The sequence below is a fragment of the Tenrec ecaudatus genome, chromosome 7 (genome assembly GCF_050624435.1).
Source record: "Tenrec ecaudatus isolate mTenEca1 chromosome 7, mTenEca1.hap1, whole genome shotgun sequence".
In the NCBI taxonomy this organism is placed as follows: Eukaryota; Metazoa; Chordata; class Mammalia; order Afrosoricida; family Tenrecidae; genus Tenrec; species Tenrec ecaudatus.
Window position 1 is genome coordinate 166,262,622 of NC_134536.1, and position 25,806 is coordinate 166,288,427.

General features: G+C 60.3%; 1 protein-coding gene across 1 annotated transcript; it reads right to left on the reverse strand.

Moving 5' to 3' along the window:
• Nucleotides 1-1,939: 1,939 nt before the first annotated feature.
• On the reverse strand, nt 1,940-25,060 carry TEAD3 (TEA domain transcription factor 3; the record flags this gene model as incomplete). Its single annotated transcript, XM_075553849.1, has 13 exons — nt 1,940-3,534; nt 3,660-3,812; nt 3,894-4,034; nt 4,170-4,343; nt 4,500-4,633; nt 5,088-5,149; nt 5,712-5,761; nt 5,868-6,005; nt 7,120-7,131; nt 8,209-8,271; nt 13,363-13,427; nt 15,270-15,521; nt 24,544-25,060. Coding segments are annotated over 13 exons (1,875 nt in total), but the record flags the coding sequence as incomplete, so codon positions are not given.
• Nucleotides 25,061-25,806: the final 746 nt, after the last annotated feature.

Below are 25,806 nucleotides of genomic sequence, written 5' to 3' on the forward strand. Positions count from 1 at the left end.
GAATGACTGACTATAAGGAAGATGTTCTCGAATTAACTGTACAACTCTTCTTGGTACGATTGCATGACTCAATTGCGGCGTGACATTGTCAGCGAGGTGCTAGAAGTGCTTTGGGTAGGAGTGGGAGAAAGGGCTAAGCCCCCGGCTGAGAGCTCCATCCGGTGGTACCTTGGGGAAGGCCTGGTTGGAAATCCCGTGGGGCCGTGCTCTGTAACACAGGGTAGTCATGTGTCATTGTGTTGATCCCAACTCCACTTACGGCCACCTCCACATTTGAGTTCCTTCTCTGCTTTGTCCCCACACGGCTGGACGACTAACCGGAAGGTTGGCAGTGCGGACTCGTATGCTAGAAGGGCTGGGGAATCGATCACAGTGATCAATGTATTAAACTCCGTGAGGGGGATGAACAGAAAAGTGGGTGAAGGGAGACAGAGGAGGGTGTAAACTATGAAGATAATTTATAATTTATCAAGAGGTCACAAGGATCGGGAAGGGAGGGGAAAAGGAGCCAATACCAAGGGCTCAAGTTGAAAGAAAATATTTTGAAAAGGATAGCAACAGGTGCTTGATACAATGGATATGTGGATTGTTATAAGGGCTGTAAGAGCCCCCCCTTAAAATGGTTTCTATTAAATAAAAGAAGAAAGGACTGAGGTGGCCTCAGTGAACCGGCTGCTTCCCGCAGGTCGGTGGTCAACCCCACCAGCGGCTACTAGGGAGAAAGATGAGGGTGTCTGCTCCCGGGAAGGTTTCGTCTCCAACACCTTAAGGAGCGGGGTGCTCGGTCTCACAGCCTCACCCCAGTTGGAATGCACGGGAGGGCAGTGGGAACGCGGTGTGAAGGTTAAAGAGCAGTGGGGGGGGGGGGGAGCATCCAGCCCAATGCTTGCCACCAAGATCATAGGCCACCTGACGAGGCACAGGGCCACAACACTTGGACCAGGCGTGGGGAGTCCACACCTCACCACAAGGTTGGAGGTCAGTCCACCCAGCTGGGGCTCAGAAGAGGATGGCGATGTATTTAAACCAACCAACCAGCTGCTGGAACCCTGCGGAGCCCAGGTCTCCTCCCACATACACGGGGCGGCCAGGAGCACCGGGGTGGACAGACGGACCTGGTTCAAATCCTGGTGTTGCCAGACAGGGCATCTCACCTCAGCCTCACTGTCTCCAGCAAAAGAACCACCACGATGGGCTCTTCGGCTTGAAAGCACCAGGGAGCCTGGCTTCAGCCCTACTCCACCGTCACAGGTGCGGGCCTGCAGCCCACCTCGTTTGGTGAGGTGACAACCACCTGCACCAGCAGCTGGCCGTGGCTGCCCCCTGTCAGTGTGTCCTTGGGTGTGTTCAGGCCACACCAAGCACACTCTGGGCGCCACCAGTAGCAGAAGGGGGCCGGAGCAACGTTGGAGCTGGCAAATCTTTTGTTTCAAAAGTATTATAGCTGATCACTTTTATCTTTCAATGTTACAAACTCTCTTATACCTGGACTAAACTCGATAGCAGGGAGCTTTTGATTGACATGTTCACGACCTCAGATCCTTGAGGGGAGACACTACACAGATGAGCCCTACCCAGATTATCGACTTCTCTAAAGAATCCACAGGTGTGTCCTCTAACAGGTGTGGTGTCAAGAGATTTGCCCGAGGCTCTAAATTAAAAAGCTTGTCTACCTGAGGCTCAAACCCAGCTACCTTTGGAATGGAAAGGAGAAGTGTCCACTTGCCCGTTGTATGGGGACACGAGAGCGCTTTGGGCTCGGCCCGGCTTTTCTGGAGTTCTCTGGTGGCACATTTGGAGTGTGGGGAGGGCTCATCTCCGGTCGCCCCTGTCCAGAGACGGGGTGAGCTGAGAGAAGGGGAACATTGGCCAGGAACACCCCAGCCCTTCCAGAGTGGCTGCCAGGAGGAACCTGAAGGCATGCAGCTGGCCACACGACTGACCCACAAACAAATAACTTTAATCTTTTTTTTTTTTTTTTCAGCAGGAGCTGGGCCTGGGGGCTGCCCCAGTCCTGCACTGCATTTATGATACATCCCATCACAGCTGGATTTAAAAAATACACAAAAATATATATAATATACATTATAAAACCGAGGTTGGGCCGGGAGGTGGCCTGAGCGACATGCAGACGGTGAGGGCCTTCCGGAAGCTCAGGAGCTGGGCGGGCGGGTGGAGGGGAAGCAAGGGAAGCACAGTACTTCATTTGAAACTCATAAATACCCAGAGGTCGCTGGTGCCTGGGGGCCAGCCCCACCCACAGGTGGCTGCTGAACAGGCCTAGCCGGCTGGGGGGGAGTGGTGGGGGTCCTGCATCTTGGGCAGGGGCAGCAGGGCAAGGGTTAACCTTCAGTCCCAGAACTGGATCTGGGAAGCGCTGCTGCTCCAGGCCAGGGAGACTGGGATGGGGGTAGAACTTAAGGGAGTGGCGTCCAGGTCGGGGTCAACCAGCACAAGGACAGGGAGAGGGAACAGTCACGTCTTCTGCCAGCCCTGGTTTCAGGGCAGCTGCTCTGGGCTCTGTGGTCCCAGATCCTATTTCCGATCCTAAGCTTGCTTTGTCTCCAGGGCATTCCCCCTTCGGGAGGCTGCTGGAAGGCTTGGCACCCACTCTGGGCCGGAGGGCTCAGAGGCTCTCCTAGGCCTTGGCTGGCCTAGTACCTGCTCCCCTCTTCCTGCTTGGTCACACACACCTGGTGCCCCGTACTGAGGGACTCGGGAGGAGGTGCTCTGTTCTGACCCCTCAGGAGCCCCCCATTCCTCTTCCTGTCTGACCCAGCTCTCCAGAACAGACCTCTCCTCTCTTCCCCATCCCCCTATGGCCAGACACTGCTCCAGGGAGGTAGTCAACCTGGGCTCTGAGGACAAGCGCCCTGCAGGGAGACCTCCAGCTCTGCCCACATGCCCACCTTCTGGGTGTGGTGTTACAGTTTCTCCAAGTCTCATTGGAAACTTGGAGACCCAACCCTTATCTCGTGGGGCCCGGGCGGGGGGTGGGGATGAGCTGTGCAGGGGCCTGAACCACAGCAGGTGCAAAGGAGTGTGGGTGCCTCTCTCTCCACCGGACACTGCCCTTCTGGATGCCGCTCCACCCGATCCCCTCTGGCTCATCCTACCCTCAGTCGCCTGCCACACTCCCCAGCCAGCCCGCCTCTCGGAGGCCATTTGAGGCAGGGGCTGGCAGTGCAGGCCCGAGGCAGGCTGCCCCTCCTGCTGAGCCTGCCGGGTTCTCCCACAAGTAAAGCGCAGAACAGTGGCAGGGAGTGTGTGTGGTGGGAGCAGGTGAGGCTGCGCCTGGGACCTGGGCTTGAGGCCTGGCAGGCAGATGCGTCTTCATCCTGGATCCCCCCCAGGGGTGCCAGGCAGGTGTGTGGCAAAGATGCTTGTCCTGGATCCTGCTGCTGGGGGGTGGGAGGCACCCTAGTCTCTGACCAGCTTGTAGACGTGGTGCTGGGCCCCGTGCTCACTGGTGGAGACTTCGAAGACGAACGCGATGACCAGCAGGGTCTCCTGGGAGTCTCGGCTTGTGACCACCTAGGGGCAGGAGCAAGATTCCAACGGTCAGGCAGCACGAGGCCACATGCGAGCAGGCCTCAGTCTTCCCATCTGAGCAGCGGGCCCGGCCAGCTGCGAGGGAGGCCCCCGCCCCGAGGCCTCACCTGCAGGATGGTGAAGTTCTCCAGCACGCTGTTCATCATGTACTTCTCGGGCAGGTGCTTCAGCTTGTGGATGAAGTTGATCATGTACTCGCACATGGGCGAGCGGTGGATGCGGTACACGAAGCGGCCATTCTCCAGCCGGGCGTACTCCGTCTGCGGAGAGTCCCCGGGAAGCTGTGACCCCGCCTTGCCTGCTGCAGACCAGGCCCCCTTACTGCCCAGGCCCCCGCTTACCTCCACCTTCTCCACCACCTGCTTGCCGAAGGAGCACACCTTGGTGGAGACGCTGATGGTCATGCTGTCAGCGGAGCTGTACTGGGAGCTGACCCCGTAGAAGGCCCCGGGGCCCTCTTGGATAGTGCTGTTGAGGTCGGCCTGTTGAGTGGCAGCAGGGCGCGTGTGTCCACGGGAGCCGCCGTGGTGTCCTCCCCCCTCCCCAGGAGCCACTGCTCCCAGGGTCAGTGGGGTGGCCCAGGGCGCTGGCTGCCACGGGCAGGAATGGGTGCTCACCCAGAACTTGACGAGGAAGAAGGCGTTAGGGGGCCCCTTCTCATAGAGCTCCTTCAGGCCACCCTTCTTCTCGGGGAACTTGTCGTAGATCTGGCGCACGTCCACCGCCTCCAGGGGCGGGTCGGAGAAGGCGGGGTTGGTCTGGCCGATGTGCACAAACAGGTGTTTGCTGTACTGTGGGGAGGGCCCAGGACGGGGGTCAGGAGAGCATCCGCAGGGGCAACGGCCGGGCCTCCATCCCCAGGAGTCCGAGGGGCCTCCACCTTCAGCAGAGGCGCCGGGGCCAGGTCACCATGCCAGAGGGCGCCTGCGATCTCGCAAACACTTTACCGTGTCGGGGTCACGCTGCACCTCCATGAAGGCCGAGTACTCCAGGAGCCGCAGTCTCGATGAGGCGATGGTGCGGTCCTGCCACACGGGCACAGAGGCGGTGGCCGGGGGCAGCGGGGCCAGAGGCTCGTAACCTGTGGGGCGAGAGGACCACATCTGCATACGGGGGCAGCCCTGGCTTACACGGAGCCTTCATGCAACCGGAAAACAGCCCCCTGGGCCAGGCGGCCTTGCACAGTGCACTACCCACTGGCCTGCACCGCCCATTCCTCCAGGTCCCACTACTGGTGTGTGTTCACATGGAACACGCAGGCGAGAAAGACAAAGGAACCTGCAGCCCTGGTGTGTTTGTGCGAGCGTGTGTGTGTCCCATCTAAATAAACGTGCAGCTTCTGTGTGGCTGTGCTTTAGGAGCGTGTGTTGGCTGTGGGTGCAGATGTGGTGCCAGAGTTCTAGAAGTAAGACTGTGAAAGGCAGAGGGGCCAGTTCCTGGGCTAACCCCCCACCCCATCAGCCCCTATTCATGCCACCACCCCCTCCCTTACACCCTTACACACACACAAACACACACACTCTGCTGGGACTTACTGCTGAGCGTCGGGGGCAGGGGCGGCTGGATGGGGTAGGCAGGTTGTGCAAACGGCTTGATGCTGCAAACAGAACACAGCCTGATTAGAGGCGCCCACCTGGCCCAGCCCGCATCCCAGACCCCGACAGGGACCCACTGCGCCTCTCCCGGGCAGCAGTGCAGGCTGACACACCACACCGCACCCCACCGCCCTCCTGTCAGCTTCAAATCTTATCACAAGGGCAATCCTGCGGCAGCTGCCTCGCTTCAGCCCCACCCCCGCAGCCCCGCTCCCCACAGACAAGTGAGCGGCTCATTAAGCTGCCAGGGGGGTGCTTTGCGACCAAAGTGGACCCAGAAATGAAGACACTGAGCATGAACACTTGACTCCCTAACTCAGCGGAGAGCTTGACTCTGAGGTTCACCGGGGGGGGGGGGGGGGGAAAGAAACCGAGGGATGGACAATGAGCAAGTGAGTGGGCTGATAAATGAGCAAGCACAAGGATCCACAGACAAGTGGATCTGCAGCCTCCATCCGTCTCTCGACTGTCCAATGGCAACTGCTCAGCCGTTGCTGGGGAGAAGGCCCTGCCTGGTGCCCCCGGAAGGAAGAGGGGCTGGGAAGGGCGAGCCGCGATACTCACTCCTGAGAGGGTCCAGGCTGCTGTCCCAGGAGAGGGGGGCTGCTCCAGAACTGCGGGGACGGGACAAAGCCAAGAGGCCCCTCAGTGCCCAGGAACCCCAGCAGAGCCCCGCCCTTCAGAGACACCCACCCGGCCTGCCTCCCAGGACCCCTGTACCCGAGAGGAAGTGGAGAAGACGGCCTGGGGCAGAGGGGAGGGCGGGCTGAACTTGTTCTGCAGCACACTAGCAGACACGATCTGGGCAGAAGACATGGACGCCATGCTCTGGAGGGCTTTGTCCTTGGAGACTTGGTCCTGGGGAAGGGAAGGGCCAGAGACCAGAAGAGCAGGCCATCAGGGCTTGTCCAAGTCCTGATTTCGGTCTGGCTCTGCTGTGTGGTCCCGAGGGAGACCCTGCACCCTCTGAGCCCTTCCTCCAGTGTGTGCTCCCCCTACCACCACGACTCCCACGGGACACTGCTGGAGTCTGTAACCCCGGAGTGCCCCAACACCTCTCCCCATCTATAGTCTGTTTCCTCAGGGGTTCCCAAGTATGGCCCGTTGGCACCACGGCATCAGAGATGCAAACTCTCAGGCCCCTGACTCAGAAGCAGAGGCCCGGGGGTGGGCCCGGTAACCTACGGGTGACAGGTCCAGGTGACTGAGGCACGCTATGGCGGCAGCTTCTGTCCCTTCTTTCCGTTTTAGAAATGCTGCTCCCTACCTGTAAGGCTAACCAGGAAGGGTTTACACTCACGGTGGGGGCACAGTGTAGAATGCTTCTGAATTAGACCTGTAGGGATTGTGGAATATTTTGCTTTGTACTATTTTCTTGCTTTGCTTTGTATTATTTTTCAAACGCCACCACTTTTAAACTAAGTTAACTGGTTGACCCCCAAAGTAATGAGTATGCTCCTTGGAAAAGAAAAAGGAAATTCATCTAAGACCCAATTGACTGGCCCTGCTGTTTCAAAGCGCAGGGGAGAGCCCTGGGGAGGGAGGGCAGCAAGGGTCAGAGGTGAACCAGCTGGACGAGGACGGCGAGGATGCTGGACACGACGGGCAAGTGTCGCCACAGCCACCGATCACAGAAAATGAGGGCCCTGGGAGAAGGAACTGTTGTGGCACATGTTTCCATGAAATAACTACACTAAGATGTCGCTGAGAAACTAAACTCACTCAAGTCGGTTTTGACTCATGGTGACCTCCTAGGACAGGGTAGAGCAGTCCCCGTGGGTCTCTGATACAGTAACTCTGTACAGAGGCCTCAGGTCCCGAGGAGTGGTGGGTGGTTTCAAACTGCTGACCCAGAGGATAGCTGCCTGGTGTGTAACTCTAAGCCAAACTGATTCCACGGTCCAGAGCCTGCATGCTAGACCCAGTGTCAAGCCGCCCCCCTCCCAGGCAGAGGAAGGACCACACTACTTACCAGGTTCATGGCCTGCAAAGAGAACAAGGAGGATGGATTAGAAGAAACACAGAGAAAGGCTCATGGGGTGAGGGTGGGGCACAGCCTCCCCCCTCCCCCCCACCCAATGCCCACCTGGCCCCCAGCTCCCACAGAGGCCAGAAAGGCTTAGAACCAGCTGTGAGCCGCCCCCATGCCTCCCAGTATGCTACACACCCCTAGGGAGTGCTTGCTGGCCGGGGGTGCCCTGGAAGGGGAGGTGCGGGACAGAGACCCAGACAGTTGTCCAGGCTGGCACTCCCTTGCGACTGGCCGTGTCCTCTGGAGCTGTGTTACAGCAGAGGGGACAGGGGAGGGGCTGGGCAGCCTATCACCAGAGCAGCTGTGGGCAGGGAGAGGCGAGGCCGCCTCCTGGGGGCCCTGGACTCGGGCCCAGGCCCTCCACGGCAGGCTCAGAGGCCAGGACTGAGAGGCAGCTGTGGTGTCCACCGCTGTAGCCCCCAATGCCTCCCGCCTGCCCACCCAGTTGACTGACGTCCCCATGCAACGAGCAAGCAGCAATGAGGGGAAGGCGGGAAAGGAAAGCGGAGTAAAGGAGAGATGGGGGACCTAAGTGGCCCCAGATGGCCTGCCTCCCTCTCTCTCTGTAGATCTGGCTAGTCCCTTGGCCGACTGCTCAGTTCTGAGGCGCTGTGTCCAGGTATCTATCACCTGAGGCTGGACTCTGGGTGACCTGCGGTCATTATGTTTTCAAAGCTTTCTCACGGTCCTCCAGTCCTTGCTGTGCTCTGGACTGTGGCCAGAGATCAGCAACAAGTCTGGGTCCAAGGCAGGAGCATGGCAGGGCTAGGCCAGAGGCAGGGGACGCCGTACCTTCAGCTTGGACTGAATCTCCCGAGATTTCCGCCTGGCTAGAACCTGCAAATGGCTAGAGACCTGTGGAGGGAGAGAGAGAGCAAGAGCAAGCAGAAAGAGCAGATGCGAGGCAAGAGCTTCAGCCAGAAGAGAGGCGCGTGGAGCTGGAGAGCTGGTCCCAGCGGAGCCCGAGCCGGGCAGACAGATGGCGGGGCCCAGGAAGGGCTGCAGGCCCCAGCCAGCTGCCCAACATACCTTGATGCCAACCTGGTACTCGCGCACCTTCTTCCGAGCTAGAACCTGTATGTGGCTGGACACCTAGGGGCCGCCCCGCGCCCACCAGAGAGGAAAACATACAGTGAGGAGGTATGGCCTGGCCACAGACAAGGGGCACCCCTACCCTCATCTTGGGGGTGGGGTGGATGGGAACTGGGGGCCCGGTGGGCATACACCTCGTTGGCCTGCCAACTCTGTTCTTGCCTTTGCCCTGAACAAGAACCTACAGCGCCTTTCAGGACCACTGTGTACAGTGGTGTGGGTTGTCCACCTAACCACCCAGAGGGCCCACCCAAGCCTTACTGGTCAAGTCATGTGCTCAGTGTCGGGGTCTGTGTACGCCAGAGGAAACCCCCCTGCCTCACAGTGGAGGGTTTTTCACCTGGTATTCATCCAAGCTCTCCCCGTGTGTCCTCCACCTACCCTACCACCTCGCCGGCCAGCCCAGTCCTGCCAGTATACAGATGTACAAACTGCCATCGGGCGAGCCCCGACACAGGGTAAGCCCATGCACAATGGGACCACACCATTCTGATCCACAGGGTTTCCAGGTAACCAGGTCTTACTTCCTAACCTCTCACTCTAGATGCTCCTGTGATACCAGTCCAGCACCTGAGCAGCAAGCAAGCCTCCACTGGCAGCTGGGGGGTGGGGAGGGGTGAAGTGGATGCACGGGAGATGCATTAGCCAGGAACTGAACTTGGGCCTTCCACGTGCAAGGTGGGAATCCTACCACGGGACTGCCAACACCTGCACAGGCATACCCAAACCAAAACCAAACACTGCCACAGAGTCGATGAAGACTGGGCAGAACTGCCCCGTGCGTTTCCAACACAGTGACTTTAAGGGAGTAGAAAGCCCTTGTCCCATGAGCTGATGTTGGAACCCATCAGCAGTTTCGAACTGCTGACCTTGCAGTGCAGCCCAAGCTACAACCACTACACCACCCGGGCTCCTTCTCATGTATACAGTAGGAGCTTTGAATGGGGTTCCTTTCCCAGCAGCCTCCTCCCTGAGGCCTGTCCTGATAACCTACTGAGGCTCACAGTAGGAGCCTTGGGCAGATTTTTGAAATCTGAGTTGATCCAAGCCTGGGGGAACCCAAGTGCCTTTGTCTTACCAGGAAGCACCGGCACCGCTAGGCAGCCTCAGACTTTCATTACCAGCGACTGTGGTTGGCCTTCTTGGCAAATTGGCTTTACTCCCACAAAGAAAGTCTCTTTTTGCACAAGCTGAACCGCCTCCCCTGCTGCTCAGGTAGAACACCTGAGTGCTCCTTACCCAGCCCCCAGGACGCAGGCCCTGCCTCCAAACTCGCCGACATCGAGTCCAAGCGCCTCACCGCGGCCCTATAGGACAGGGTAGAGCTGCCCCTGTGGGTTTCAGAGACCCTACTCTTTATGGGCGTGGACAGCCTCATGCTACTGCAGCCCCAGCCAGACACAGGTCCACGGGCAGGGGGAGAAAAGGCAGCGCCCTAACTCCAGGTCACACTGCAAGTGCCAGTGCAGGGCTTCCCACCCCAGCGGCCTCTCCCTTAAACCACAGGCAGATGTCACAAAGGTTCACCCACCCAGAGATGGGTGAAAGTTAGGCTCGCGTGTCACCTACAGAAATAAGAATGTCCAAATAAATCTTCCTAGTCAGCTGGGGACGCTCAGCGGCACACCAAGACCCGCCCTGTCCTTAGGACCACAGGCTGAGCTGGTGGCCTTTGTGGGGGATACTAGGTATAAAAATCCAGAATTCTACAAAAGAGGGGTGTGGGCCTTGCAAAGGGCAGTAGCTTGGTGAACTCTAAGCTTGCTGACAGCTGGTAGCCTCTTCATGAGCAGGGATGAGCCTGGACTGTGGGTGATGGGGGGGCGGGAAGGGGGCTGCTCACCCCTTTCACCTGCATGACAAAGGGGCCAGGACTCCCTAAGTCTAGCCTCTAGCACTTAGCTCCCTCCCTCCCTCAACTCACAGGCACCCTACAGGCAGGGTAGAACTGCCCCTGTGGATTTCCAAAACTGTCATGAGTAGAAAGCCCTGTCTTCCTCCTCTGGAGCGGCTGGTAGTTTTGAACTGCTGACCGTTCAGGTGGCAGGCCAACATGTAACCACTACACCACCAGGGCTCCGGCAAATATGTCTCCCAGCAAGAGTGAGGTGTGCTGGGCGTGCTGGTTCCTGGCTTGGGACTACAACCCCCCACCCCCTACCCCAGTCCCTAAACCCATAGCCCTGGCCATCCAGTAGATTCTTACTCATGTGACCGCTTGAGGGCGTGGTTAAAGAGCCTTAGCCATAGCAGCCTGGGGTGATCTGCTGTTTGCTACTCACTTGACCCAGAAAACCCCACCAACATCATGCAAATCAAAAGGTCCAATCTTTGGGTCACACCCATGAATCTGCCCAGGCCATCAAGAGCAGGCATATCCCGAAAGTCGCCAAGTATTAGAAAGCCATCACTCTGCAGAAGCAGTGCGTGCCCTTCCGAGGATGTTACAATGGGGGAGGGGGAGGTGTGCCGCGGCCAAAAGTGGGATGGGACCCAGGGCTGGCGGCCCAAAGAGGTCTGAATTCTCGCTGCAAAGAGTGCTAACAATGCAGAGAAGGGAGACATGGGACAGTGTAAGATACGACACAATAATAATTTATAAATCCTCAAGGGTTCATGAGGGAGGGGGAGTGGGGAGGGAGGGGGAAAATGAGCTGATATTAAGGGCTCAAGTAGAAAGCAAATGTTTTGGGAATGATGAGGGCAACAAATGTACAAATGTGCCTGACACAATGGATGGATGGATGGAGTGTGATAAGAGTTGTACAAGCCCCCAATAAAATGATTTTTAAAAATGCTGCGCCTAAGGGGTTAGATGTGGATTCTCTGGTCACTGAGCGTATGCAGGGGAGCAAAGCCCCGGAGATGCAGCGCTCAAGTTGGATGGACCCAAGCGTGGGCTCCCCTGCCACACTGAAATGAAACTTATGGCTCGGGAGGAAATTAAGCTTAAGGACCCCCCCTGGGGCGAAGCTTTCTACCCACGTGGAGAGTCACGGCCTCAGAAACCCACAGGGGCAGTTCTACCCTGTCCCATAGGGTCACTGCGAGGGAACTGCCCCGCGGAGTCTCCTTAGAGGGACTCGCGACAGTCCCACCAGCAGGCCCCCTGGAGAGCTGCTTGCTGGTCAAACCGGCAGTGGCTGACGGAAGGTGGCTGGGGCCATATGGGTCCTCCGTAGATCACACTGAGAGCACCCCTAATGAACACCAGGAGCCAATCCTTCCACTGTGCTTCCTGTTGAAGTGTCTCCACGCATTAATGAACTGAACAGCGAGGAAGCACCGCCCTTCGAGGTGGAGAGCCGGTTACAGGAGCCCAGGGGTTTGCCCACCGAGCTCCAGACTCTCCACCCATGGGGCAGGCACTACTTCTCCTGGGGCCCCCCACTCCCAGGAGCCGGGGCTCTGGGCTGTCCAGTTCCCTCCGGAGCCCTCGCGCCTAGAACAGTCGTTGCTCAAGAAGGCGCTGCCCGAACAAATGCTGTGTAACTGGAGCTGGGAGGTGGTTAATGAGTGGTTGGGCAGAGGAGGGGATGGGTTCCCTTTCCCACCCTGGGTGGGGCCTCAGAACCTTCCTGTGGGGACGGGAGAGGCCCGCCTGTCGTGCGCGCACCGGGGTCTAGGTAGTGTCGGTGCACAGTTGAAATCCTCCCAGAGCTGGAAGTTGTGAGGACAGTTAGTTCCAGGCTCTGGCCTCAAGCCCTGCCCTCTCAGCTCCAGGACTTTCGGCTCTGGCCTCCAGCCCTGCCCTCTCAGCTCCAGGACTTTCAGAGGCACCACCCTGACTGATCCCTAGCCCAAACCCACCACCACGGGGGTGGGGGGTGTTTGATTCTGACTTAGAGGAGTTCTGAGCCAGCTCCATCTTTCTCCTGCAGAACAGCTGGGAGAGGGGGGGGTTTGAACCTTTGACCTTGTGGTTAGCAGTGCAATGCCTAAACCTACAGGACTACCAAGGCAGTCCAACTGGAACTCGGTTCAGCACATTCCTCCTTTGGGGTCCGGCTGCCACGTGCTGCCTTTCTGGACAGGAGGCCCCTTGAAAATGACCACCGTTTTGCTCCATTTCCCTGCCCGTCTCAGTCTGCCATGACCATGCTTGCAGTCTCCTGTCCAGCCTCCCTTATCTCTCCTGGTCTTCAATTCATCCGCTGTGCTGCCCCAGGCCATCTGCACATTGCTGTCCCTGATCTACCCTTCGGTGACCCCCACCGACCTCCAGGGGAAACCTGCCTCTAGTCACATTTCAGGTCTCCTCACCCCTTCCCCACCCTCCACCCCACCCCACCCCATCTCACCGCTGCCAGAATGACTCTTTCCTGCTCAGGGGGCTGAACCCTGATTCACCACCTACCAGCTGGTGATTCACCTTGAGCAAGTTACTGACTTCCCTGTGCCTCAGGCTCCTCATCTGAGAGAGGAACACCAGGACAACATGGCTTGAAGGGCTGCGGTAGGGACCTGGCACACCAGTGGACAGTCCACTCTGAGTGGGCTCAGCCCATTACTGTTGGAGCAGTTACCTCCGCCTGAAGGGACTTCTTTCCTTCCCCTGCCTGGATCACTGTGTTCCCCCCACCCTACCCCCTTACTCTTCAGTTGTTTGGTCATAATAAAAGGGCTGGACAGTCGTCACCACAATCAGGTCCCCGGCATTTTCTTTCTTCTCCCACTCACTGCTGCGAACTCCCCGTTTCCCTCCAACCCCCCCTCCCAGACCCAACAATCAATCAATCAAATCAGTTACTGTCTATAGATTTACCGATCCTGGGTCCCACACACTGAAAAACACACACAAAAGGAAGAGAAGCGCACCCCCAAACCCCAACCACAGAACAGAGTCGACCCGAGAAGAGCCTCCAGGGACAGACCGTCCAAGTCTCCCTGATGGGCCAGTGGCCTCCTCTGGGCAGCGGCCATGGGTTTTCCTCACAGTCTCTGAGCCAAAGACCTGGGTGGTGGTGGTGGGGCGGTCAGAGGGGAATCCCCCCCTCTAAGACGCGTGGCAGGCATCTCTCAAGAGTAAGGGCAGGGGTCAAGCTGACGCACGGGAGGGGCAGAGGGGCCACAGCACGCGCCTCTCTTTACCTGCTTTCTCGTCCGAGTCTTCCCTGTCCTCAACTTAATATAGCGTGCGATCAGCTCGTTCCGACCTGGGGGGGAGGGTGGAGACCAGTGAGGAGGGGGCAAAAGGTGGGGCTGGCAGCTGGAGAGCCCCCATCCCAGGGAAACCTCAGAATAGTGCTCTCTCTTGGCCCCCCGGCCCTGTTCTGGCCAACTGCCCCTAGGGGCAGGAACAGGGCAGCAAAGGCCTGGAGGCTGGGGAAGCTGTTCATAGGGGTGGGGGTGGGGGATCTGTAGGAGGCAGCAGGGGCGGCTTCGGGGCAGAAGAGGAAGGGGGCAGGGTGGAACTGTGTGCAGTGGCCCAGACAGGTTTCCCTGCAGACAGACAGGCAGGGCCAGGTGTGGTCACAGGACAGCAGGACAGCTGGCTGTGTGTGCGGGGGCCCGGGGGCCTCTCCAGGCACACCACACCTTCTCACCCAACCTCCCACCTCCAAGTCCGTGCGTGTGCACATGCTCACACGCAAGCATGTGGGCAAGCCTTGCCCTCCGGCCTGTTCCAGTTCCATCCCTGCCTTGGGGAATACCCTGGACAAGTCCCCCTTCCTCTCTTGGCTCAATGGGGCAGTAAGGGCTGGTCAGTCTCCAACATGCCTCCTGCTCTGACAGTCCATGCCGTGTCCCATCCCACTGAGCATGCCTCCTGGTACCAGTGTTTCTCCCATTCTGTGGGAGGGGACCTGGGTGCCGGTCAGCCTGGGGCAGGGCTGGGGGGGAGTGGCGTAGTGCACAAAGAAGCTGGTCCTGTCCAGGGCTCAGCACCATGAGGAAGGTGCTAGGGGCACACAGCTAAGTGGATGTTGGCATCTTCAGGGAATACCCCTCTTACCCCCCAAGTTCAAGCCCTCTGTCCCCCAACCCCATGGCCTCCCCAGAATGGCCACATTCTTTAAATTCTTATGCCATGACAGAACCAGAATTGCTCCTCCCTTCCCTACTCCCCTCCTACACTCTGTCTAAAAATACGCCTGGGGCCTGTCCCAGCCAACTGGGAGGGAGCAGTGGGGCAGGCAGCCCCTACCCTGTGGAAGGTGCCAGGCACATCTGCCTCCCCCTGCGTGGGGTGCTGGTGGTGCTAAGGGTGGCCACGGCAAAGGGAGCAAGGGCAGGGACTTGGGCTGTGGAAATGCTTGCCCCTCCAGACCCCGTGTCTCCCCTTCCAGAGGGGACGGCCCAGGGCCTGCCTCACTCAGCCAGGGTCTGCTGGGAGAGCTGGCAAGGGGTCAGGCCCAGAAGGGCTGAGTTATCCCCAAAATGCAACTCCGGGAGAACCCTGGGTGGGTTGGGTGTGTGTGTGTATTTGTGAACAAGAAGGGACGCTCCCTTCTGGAGGCAGGAGGTGGCCCCTGAGAGCAAGAGATTGGGGGGAAGGGTTTGTCTCCAGCCCTGTCACCACGCTGGCATTCCCACCGCCCCTGCAGTCCCACAGCACACACAGGAGGAGACTGGGAACGCCAGACCCTGGGGCTGCCCCATCTCCTGCACTCTCGCAGGGCCGGCAGCAGCAGGCTGGACTGACCCAGTTTCCTTGGCCCACTGAGTCACCCCGAAACCTCTGGGCCAGTGCGGGGCGGGGCCGTGGGTGTAGGTGTGGGCGGTGCTCTGGCAGGGGGCAAGCCTAGCTTGTTTATGAGGAGGCAGCGGGTGGGGCGGGCAGGCGGAGGATCCGGACACACAGGCTGACACGCCCAGACTCGCCTGTGGCGGGCTGGCAGCCTCAGGCCTCCTCTCAGGACTTCGCCAAACCGGTTAGGTGAGGGGCAGAGAGCAGGAGGGGGCGGGCTGCCGGGAGGACAGCAGCGTGGAGGGTCAGGCCACTCCCCCCCCACCCCAGGCCTGTCCAGCGTCCACCCCCCTGCCCCCACACGCACCGTACATCTTTCCCTCGTCTGACAGGATGATCTTGCGCCGGCCGCAGGGTGGGTAGATGGCCAGGGCCTCCTGGAAGCTCTGCTCGATGTCCGGGCTCCACACGCCCTCTGCATCGTTGTCCAGCCCCTTGTCCAGGCCCTCGGGCCCATCTTCCCGGGCCTCCCCGGGGCTGCTGCTGGCGGTCCAGCTGTTGGACGCTATTGTGCTGGTTGCTCTGGGCTCTGGGCCTGAGCCCACTGGGCAGTCGGAGCCTGGGGGCAGACAGAGGGATTGGGGTCAGCATCACCCTCAGACCCAAACCTAGTGGCTCGCTGTACCTCAACCCCCCTCTCCATTCCCATCTCCACCCTGGGGGGGTGGTCATCAGAGGTCAAGTGTATTCAGAGCTGTGTAACCTTACATGAGCTAGTTCACCTCTCTGAGCCTTGGTCTTGTAAAAGGAGGAAAGGGTCTCCAGGAGGTTGTACCGATTAAAATGTCTTGGCCAAGTTGTCACCCTTTAACACCTGGTGAATGGCACTGGGGAAGGGCCCTTGTGGGCCCATCGGCATTCCCCCTCACATGGACACCCCCCTTCTGCTGGGCGAAACCACTTCACCTGCCTTCAGTTCCTATAACACCTCCAGCAGGGAGAGATGCCACTTTACTCAGAGGGGGTAAACTGAGGCTGCAGAGGACTGCAAGCTGCCAAAGGAGCAAAGCCAGGCTTCTATTTGGTTCGATCCCCTGCTGAGAACTAGCTTTTCTAACCCCTCCCCACTCCAGGAAGGGAATCCCAAATCCAAGTTGAACAAGGTGATTCCTCTCTGTGTCTCCTTAGGGAAGTTTGTTAAAATGCAGATCCCATGTCAGCAAATGGGCTGGTACAAAAGGACGGCCTGGTAGCACAGTGGGTTAAGCTGCCGAGCTGCTGAGTGTTGGTGGTTCAAACCCACCAACTGCCCCTTGGGAGACAAAGGAGGCTCTCTGCTTCTCTAAAATAAGGAATCTGTCTTTTGGGGCTCCATGGTAATGGGTGGGGGTGGAAAAAGGGAAGTTCTCAGCAGGGGGTCGAACTGAAATGAACCGGTTCCAGGCCCTGGAACAGCAAGAGGTGGAGCAGAGGCATGGGGGTGGCACTGTGGAGGCTCCCTGGGGAGGACCCCTCTCCACTCAACATTCTCTACCAGCATGTCTCAGTGTGACCTGCTCAAGGACCAGAGGGATCCCGCTCAGGCCGCGGCTTGGACTCACCCTCTGGAAATTGGAAACTAATGAGATCCCGGCTGAAAAAGTTAGATGAGGGGCAGAAATTGCCCCAGGAGCTGGGAGCTGGAAGCGGTGAGTAGGGAGCTGGGAGGGAGCCGTGGAGAAGCTGCCGGGCCAGCAGCCTGGCTCAACCCCACCCGCTCCCTCCACTCCACTTCCTGTTCCCGCACCTCCCCGGCCCCACAGCAGCCCATAAACCACCCACATGCCTGCCCCTGCCCTGTCCCACATTGAGGATGGGCCAGGGCTCTGTAAACTACAGAACTCCTTCCACTCGCAGAACACACCCAGACAGTCTTCCCAACACCCGCAGCCCCCAAGGCCCGCTCCAAGCCCCTGTCAGCCCAGGGCGGGATGAACATAGGTTGGCAAGTCTGCGATGGCCAGACCTTGGGACCCTGTCCTGGGGTCTTAGAAATCAGAGGCAGGGGCTGGCTGATGTAGGGAACCAGGTAGAAGTTAGAAATGGTAACTCCTCTCAGGTGTGAATCCCAGGCCCTGCTGAGTGCATAGGGGCTGGAGTCTCCTAACTGTTGGGGGAGGTTTGAGTTGAGGGTGGGCATCACTAAGAGGACTGCCCCCCCCCCCCGCACAATGACCAGTCACAGCGCCTGCTATGTGCCAGGAACTGGCTGGAGATTTTACACACACTTAATCCTTACCATCATGCTGTGGGGCCGACAGGGTTACTGTTCCCACTTTACAGATGAAGAAACCAAGGAACAGAGAGGTGAAGTGTGAACTGGCCCAAGGACACACAGCAGCAGAGTGCTAGAGCTCAGATCTGAACCGGAGCGATGTAACTTCATTCTCTCAACTGAACAGGGTAATGGTTCGGGACCGAGAGAAACTCTATCCCTAGAGCAGTGGTTCTCAACCTTCCTAATGCCATGACCCTTGAATACAGTTCCTCATGTGGTGACCCCCCAACCATAAAATTATTTTGTTGCTAAAAAAAAATAAAATATTTTCATTGCTACCTCATCACCGTCACTTTGCCACTGTTACGAATCGGGCGACTCCTGTGAAAGGCTCATTCGACCCTCAAAGGGGTCGTGACCCACAGGTTGAGAACTGTCCTAGATGGACAAGGTAGCTCTAGCTGCCACGGCAGCCATCCAGGTCCAGCTTGAGGCCCAGGCTAGAGGCTCCTCCGTGGGGGAGGAGCTTTTAGGACTCTACACATGGCTGTATATAGCTCTAACTATACAGGACCCTAGCCCACCAAGTGGGCAGCTGGGAGAGGGAGGGAGCTTTCTCACCAGGGAAGCCTGTGGCTAGATTCCCATCCATCCCAGGACTCTCCAGAGCTCCTGGGGCAGAGCTCCTGGAGTCAAAACTCCAAGGGATTGGACGGGTATGCTCACTGAGGAAGGGGCCGGGGCCTCCATGTGGAGGTGACTGAGACGCAGGATCTGTCAGAGGGAGGGCTAGAAGAGAAGCCACAACATGCTAAGACCCTCTTAGTGGAGTCCTCAAGCCAACGCCAAACCCCTCCTTCACTCCTGCCACAGGGGAGCAGCTGGCGGGGGGGGGTGTCAAACAGCGAAGATGGGGTGCTTTTACCACTGCACTACCCGGGCTTCTGTCTCCAGCGCCAACCCCCCTCAAAAAAAGCCACGGCCCAGTCCCCACCAAATCCTCCTGAGGGGCCGGGCCACATGGGGGACCCTGGCAGCCCGGGACTTTTGAAAGCAACTTTTCTGCTTTCCCCCAAGTCTCTGGCTGCCTCCCCTCATCCAGACCGTGGCCCCCCCTTCCCAGGGTGATGTCAGCCCCGCCCCGCCCCCCGAGGGAGCACAGTGGCCAAATATGGCGAACACAGCAGCGCTTGGGAGCTGGGACAAACTGGGGGGGGGCGGGGCAGGCGGCCCCTGGCTGGGACCGCTGGCAGCTGGTGAGGGGGAGGGGAGCTGAGGGGGCAGCTACAGGATGAGTCAAGGAGAGAACCGGGACCACCGGACAGCCCTGCTGATGACAGTGCCTCCCTCCCAGGGACATGCCTGTGGGCAGGGGCCCCAACACGGAGGCACGCAGGTGACCCCGCACCAAGCCGTGTGCGAGAGCACGTGTGGGCAGGCATGCTGCGTGGGTTCCCAGGGTGACCTCCCCCACGATGTGGCACCCACTTGGGTCACCACAGTGAGCAGCAGCTCGAGGCTGGGCTAAGCTCTCAGTCCCTTGCAGCCCCAGGAGGGGCTGGGGGGGTGGTACATTCCGAGAGTCACTGCTGGGGCCCTAGGACAGGGTGGAGGCTGCGGGGGATGGGGTGGGGGGGAGACACCCAGACACTGATGGGGCCGGGCTCAGACAAAATGTGACTCAGGCCTGGGGGGTGGGACAAAGAGTCAAGAGGGGTCTGGCTGAGGCCCAGCCCGGGGCAGGGTCTCGGCTCCCTGTTGGAGAGGGGCTTGGGAGGTGGCAGTCCCCAGGCTGCTTGCTGACACTTGCCCAGATGTCTGCAGGCTCTGCTTTGCTGGGTTGAGGTGGGGAGAGGGAGAAACACAGGTGAGGGGCAGACGGGAGGAGGGGAGGTGGGGAAGGGACCATGAATTGGGGAGAACCTGGGATGCGGGTTTTAAGAGGGAGAGAGAGAGAGATGAATGGACAGACGCAGAGAGACAGAACAGGCAGCATGGTGGTGTGCGTGTGTGAGCCCGAGCTCAGGGAGGTCAACTCAACTGAGTGTCAGGTCAGTGTCGGTGGGGGTGGGGCGGAGGGAGACCTAGAGGGATGAGGACACACACAGGGCTGGAGTGACCAAGTCGAGGAGGGAGGGGCAGGCCAGGAAGGGGACAGGAGAGAGGAACCAAATCCAGAGACTGGAGATGAAGGGAAGGGACAGTAGACCCAGAGGTGAGAGCAGACCCACAGGGAGGAGGGACAAGGAGGCCACTGCTGGGGGCTGGGGTTAGTCACCACAGGGCGGTGTCCAGGACCTCCCCGTTCTCCCAGAACCATTATCAGATGTCCTACCCTCCTGGCCGCTCCCTCGGCCTGACCCCACACCTGCTCCCTTCCTCTGGGAGCCCTCAGTCCTCAGGGTCAGAAGGCACCCCTGGGTGGTGACAGGGGTAGGGGCTAGGACTCTGGGTGAGCAGGCTTTGGGGCCCTGGGGAGATAAGGGGCACCTGGCTGTCCACTCCCCACCCTGGGGCCAGAGCTGCTGGAAGAACTGGCTGGACAGCTCCAGAGGGAGAAGCCAGGGCTGGGGCTGCTGCAGGGGCCCTGAAGGCTCGACATTCCCACCCCACCTCCCTTCCAAGGAGGGAAGGGCAGGGCTGAGGCAGGGTGCCCCCCAGATCCACTGCTGTGGTAGAGGGTACAGATCAGCCCAGCAAGGGGGGGAGGGGCACCCACCTCACCCACCCCTTCCCTTTGCCCAGGCCCAGCCCCACAGGGCAACCCACTGGGCTAGCGGCCTTGTGGGGTCTTGTGGCCCGCAGCTGCCTACTTTTGCAGGGACCCTGACCCCAAGCGCTTTGAGGGGTGGGGGGCATGGGTGAAACTAGCAGTTGTATCCCAAAGCCCCTGCCCGAAAACCTGGGCTGGGCTGGGCTGACTGGCCAGGGGGTGGGGGTGGGCAGTTCTGAGGGCTGGAGGAGCCTCCCTCACAGGGCCCAGCTGTTCTCCAGCTGCCAGAAGCTCTGGTTGGGCCCAGACTGGGGCAGGGCAGGGGGTGGGGGTAGCGTCTGCCTCCCCCACCTCCAGCTCAAGGACTCCTGGGGGACCCTGCCAAGTGGCCACACCCCACCAGGCTGGGGAGGGAGCAACCTCTTCCCTGGAGTAGGGGCTAGATTTTACAGGAGGAAGCAATTCGCTGGAGCCCACTAGGAAGGAGGTGGGAGCCGCCTCCCCTCTCCCCGCCTACTAATGTGCTTCCAATTTGGGAATCAAGCCTCTAGGGCCTCCACCCCCACCACTACTTGGGGAAGGGGCTTCTGGGTGGGGTGGAGGGGCGGGGCTGTGGGGGGCGTGACTCTCTTCCTCTAAAGCTCAACCTCACTGCCACTCCACCCCAGAGCAGGGCTGGGGGGAGGTGGGGTGGGGGTGTAGACCCTGCATGTAGACTCAAGGCTCAAGCTCCGTTGTGGACTCTGTTCTGTCTCCTCAATTTGTCCCCCTCCCAGCTGGGGGCCTGGGATCCCTTGAGGGATAAGCTGGGGGTGGGGGGGGCGCAGGGACGCAGTCAACAAGTCACTCTTGATGGTGTCCTGCTCTAAGTAACCCCCCAGTGGGCCAACCTTCAGCCTCTGGGTCACCCTGCGTATTGGTCCAGTCAATGGGTCAGGCAAGGCCCTGTGACAGTCACAAGATCTCCTGCTCCGACCCTCGCACACAATTCCTTGCACCTCACTCCTCTCTGGGGTTTGCACGGTACCTCTCCACGGTCCTCGATGCAGACACCACACACTACAGGGTCATAGGCCCCCTCAATGTGTCACGCTGTATCCCACACCCTCTCTGGCACAGCCACCAAGGATGTCACCCACACTGTCCGGCAGCCCCAAACAATCTAAGATAGTGGCCACCCACAGAGGCGCAGTCTCAGGCACACCCCAGTTTCTCTCGCACGCAGCGCTGCACATGGGGTTTCTTTCTGGCGTGGTTTCACCCACACGCCTTCATCACACTTGGCTTATCACAACAGTCCTGTCCAGTGTCCCCAGTGTCCCACACACAACCACGGCACCACCGTTTCTTCCTACAAAGCATCACAGGTCACCCAGAAACACTGCCTCGTCTGCTTGACATGCACCTAGGGCCTGACCTACAGCCCCACCTGGCATCAGGCAGTGAACAGCTCCTCACCCTCCAAACAGCATCGTAACCACACACTGGTCCATACACTGCTTCTGTCCGACACGCACAGCGAGACCCCACCCCCCACTCACACGGCTGGCCCGCCCACAGTATCCGTGTTCCTCATTTATGGGTGAGTGAGGTGTAGCACACTGAGAAAGACCCCAAACCCCACGGTCCCTCTGGCTGGGGATGGTCAAACACAAGATGGTCACACAGTGCCTAATACACACTCGCGAGCCAGAGTCACGGACGATGTCATCATGCAGCTTCGCTGGCTCGTGGACATAGCTGGTCGGAGTCGTACACACAAACTCTTTACCTGGCTGCTTCCTTGCATGCTCAAAGCCCCACACTGCCCACCCACCCCCTCTGACACACACACACACACACACACACAGCCACACGCTCATTTCCCCTATCACTTCCTGTCCTTTCAGGCCTGGCAGGGCGCACAGGAAACAATCAGCACTCTAGGAAACCCCGAGGGCTCAGGCTTTGGGGACCTGTCAAAGATAAATCGGAAGCATCCCAAACCCACTGCCCTAGAGTGGATCCCGACTCACAGTGACCCTACAGGGCGGGGTGGAGCCAACTGCCACATAGGATTTGAAAAGCTCTCAATCTTCGAAGGAAGCAGACTGTCACATCATTTCGGTCCTGCTTGGAGAGGCTGACCGGTGGGTTCGAACCGCTGACCTTTTGCTTAGCAGCTGAGCACCTTAACTCGGGCACCACCAGGCTCCTCTGGAGAGCTGAAGGGGGACTGAGTTCTCTAGCCCTGTGGGGTCCCCGAGAGAACCTTCAACCTCCTCTCCTGCCGATGACACCCCTCAGCCTGGCACCACACCAGGAGGGGAGGGCATGGCCATGCCATGACGACAGGGCTGAGTATGACCTGCTGACCGCCCTGCTGCATGACTAGAGACCCCCCTCCCCCACGCCAACCTGACCCCACTGTCACTCCTCACAGCTCCTACAGGTCTCTGTGGGAAGAGGAGGCTGTGACCCCTGGATACTTCCACAGAAAGCTGCAGCATCCCACCTGGCCCACCTCCACTCTCCTCACAGTGAGCCCCTCTGCCCTTCCTGAGGGGGGAGGAGGAGGAGGGCAGTCCTGACAGCTTCTGGGATCTGCTAACTGCCATACTCATCCTCAGGGGGTTCCACTGGGGGGGGGCGGTCTGTGAAGGAGGCAAGCGGGCTGGCCATTCGAGTGGTCTTTGACCAGTAGCACCTGTGCCATGTGCCCTGCCAGACCCCACCAGGGCCAGTCCTCAGTCCCACTTCAGAGGGCAAGTTCCTCAACTTCACTCACCACCCTGTCCTGGACCACCTGCCACCTTTCCAGCCTCGCTCCGATGATCTAGTGACTCCTCAGTCACCCCCTGGCTCATTCTCACCACCTTCTTCAATAACCTCATCCTCCCCACCAGACCCGACCAAGTCCCAGATCCACAGTGGGAGGAGGAAGAAGGCAGACATCTACTTCAAGTAGGGAAACTGAGGCCTGCCAGCCCACCAAGAGGACACAGTTGGTGAAAGGTGAGCTGCCCAGCTAGGAACAGACCCCCCGGCTTCTTGACTTCCGCAGTTTGAGAGATCTCCTGGTTTTACTGTTCTCCATCCGGTGGCTTCAAAAATGTGTGGAGACCCCTTCAACGTCCACTGTTTCCCCTACAAACTTTCTGAAGACCCCAGGGGTGTGCAAAACTGAGGGTGTGAAGCAAGGCCCAGGACCCACCCCTGATGCACAGAGCCCAGGAGGACCACTCCCCATCTCCCCTCAGACAGTTCACATACATTCCCTGATCCAAATGTGTTAGTGAGTGTTAATTATGGCCTCCTCCCTGCAGAAGGCCCATGAAGCTTAGACTCCCACTGGCCCATGGCCTATTGTTCAGGAAGGGGCGCCAGGGATCCCTGAGCCCACCCTTCCCAGACAGCCTAGTCTTGGAGGACAAATCACAGTTCCTCCTGAGAATCCAAAGAGCTGCATCCTGGCAGGGAGGTGGGGCATGCCCTAGAAAAGGGGTCTGGGAAAGGGAGCTACAGGAAGGAGTCTGGATGCCCTAGCATCCATCTGCGCCATGGAGGTCTTCACTGGGTGGGGTGTATACAGAGAAGAAAGCCGCAGGGGGTCAGATACAGAGCCGCTATGGGCACCAGGCCCCTCAGGCTGTGTCCAGCCTCCACCAGGATCCCCTGCTCTCCTGGGCTACAAGTCTAGGCCTGACCTGTCCCGCCTCCACCTGGAGAGGGGGAAGACATAGACAAGGCGGCCCCTACATGCCCTCACCCAAGGCCTCATTCTCTTTTGGCTCCCCCCACCAAAAAAAGCAACAATCTCTGCTTCAGATCAGGGCTCCTTCCCCGGAAAGGTGACAGGGTAGGGGCTCAATGACACCGCCCTAGGGCCTGGACTGTGCTGGGCAGGCAGACACGGACAGGCAGCCCCTGGGCCTCCCCCTTCAGACAGGCCTGACAATGGTGGGGACTGTGGTGGGAAGTGGTGGGGGGCGACTGCCTTCAAATCCTCTAAAGTTTAGACAAGATCCCCGGGGAAATGTGGCTATGAGAAGGCCCCAAATCCAGTCCCCTCAGGGATCTGCTCTCCGCGCTCAGCGCTGGAGGCACCCCAACCCCCAGTCCCACGCAGGCGGCATATCTATGGGGAAACTGAAGCCCCCGCCTGTCCTGGGGCTCAGAACTCAAGCTTTGCCCCCAGACGCCCTGCCCACGCCAGCGCAGCCGCGGGCACCGCGCGCCCGAGACGAGGCCGGGCCGAGGCCTGCGTGGAGCTGGGGCCGGGCGGGCGCCGGGAGAGCGCGGGCCGGGAGCCGGGAGTCCAAAGGGCGGCGAGGCCCGGGACCGGGCGCCCCAGGACGAGCTCCCCGGGGGCAGGCCCCCCATACATGCGGCTCCCGGGCCCTCCCCTTAATACCCTAAATGCGGGCACTAGGGCAGGAGATGGCACGGGGGACCCACTCCCGGGTTCCCCTACCTCCCAGGACCAACGCGGAGTGGTAGTGGGCGGGGCTTCCCGGAGAGATTTGCCCCCCCCTTCCCTCTAAACTTCCCGGCACCCAGATCCGGGGCTTGGGCTCGGGCCGGACAATAGCTCGGGGCTCCAGCCCCCCTAAACTGCCCCCCTCCATCCAGAACCGACCAACCAAACCTCCTCTCCCCGCAGGGCCTCCTCCCGGCGTCCGCCCGGCTTACCTGGTCCGAGCTCCGGGGGGCGCTCCGGCCGGGCCGCTCCGCCAGGCCCGAGGGAGCGGCGAGGGGGGCCGTGGAGGGGGGTCGTGGGGAGGGGGCTGGCCGGAATGTGCGGAATGAGCCGGGCTGGAGCGGGAGGCGTCGGGCGCGGAGGAGGGAGCGAGCGGGACGGAAAGTTTGTGTTGAGGAGCCGGGGCTGGGGGCGGGGGCTGCGGGGAAGGAGGGGCGGGGCGCGCCGGGGGGCGGGCACCTGCCAGGAGGGGCGGGGCCTCGAGGGCCGCCCCCAGCCGGCGCGCGGGCTGCCTGGGCTCGGGCCCGCGACCTCGGGCCGCTCCCCGCCGCCCGCACCCGGCAGCGCCCCCTCTTCCTCCGCGGACCGGACCTTCTCAGCCTCCCCGGGAGGTCTTGCACTGCCTTCCCAGAGCCCCGCCAGAATTGGGGGCTCCGGCCCGGGGCGGGACCGAGGGCGGAGCTCCGACCTCGGGGCTGGGCTCCCGTCGGTGTCGGGGCCCGGGCTGCCGCGTCACGGGCGGCCGGGCCGAGCCGGAGCGCACGGGCCTCGGGGTGCTACCCCTCCCCGCAGGGCCCGTGCCGCCGGGGCGGAGCGCCCCCTCCCGCCCGCAGCCCGCCCCCCACTCTCGGGGCCCCAGACCCGGCCCCGCCCTGGCGGCTGCGCCCGCCTCGCCCGAACCCGGTTTGTCTGGTTCTCCCCGAGAGGCTCGTTTCTCAAATTTCCCCCTTTCCCCCTCTCCCCGGAGCTCCGGGGCCTCCCTTTTAGCCCGGGGCCCCCGTGGGGGGCGTCTCAACACTGCGCGCCCGCCGAGTTTCGGTAGGACCCGCCGAGGGCACGGGGGAGGGGTCCCGGGATGCCCCAGGTCTGGGCGGGACCTGGGGGGCCGCGTGCAGCCTGCCCTTCGAACCCCTCCCTCGCCGGACCCTTGCGCAGCCGCTCCCCGCGGTCACTCGAAGAAGCACAGCTCCGCTGAGTTTACCGGGCTTTATTGGGGATGTGGGTACCCGGCCTTCATTCCCCATCACCTACCCTCCCTGAGCCCGCCCCTTGCCCACGGACCCCTAACTCGGTCCTGCGGGGGTTAAAACAACACCGACTACTGCTCCCGGACAGGAAGTGACTGGGACGCGGTGAAGGAGAGGGCGGGGGCGGGGCAGGCGAACTCCGCGACCAGATGTGCAACTCCCACTCCAGATGTTCTTCATCTCTGTGCATCCGCGCTCCTCCTCCGCCTCGCCCCGTGCCAGGCTGGG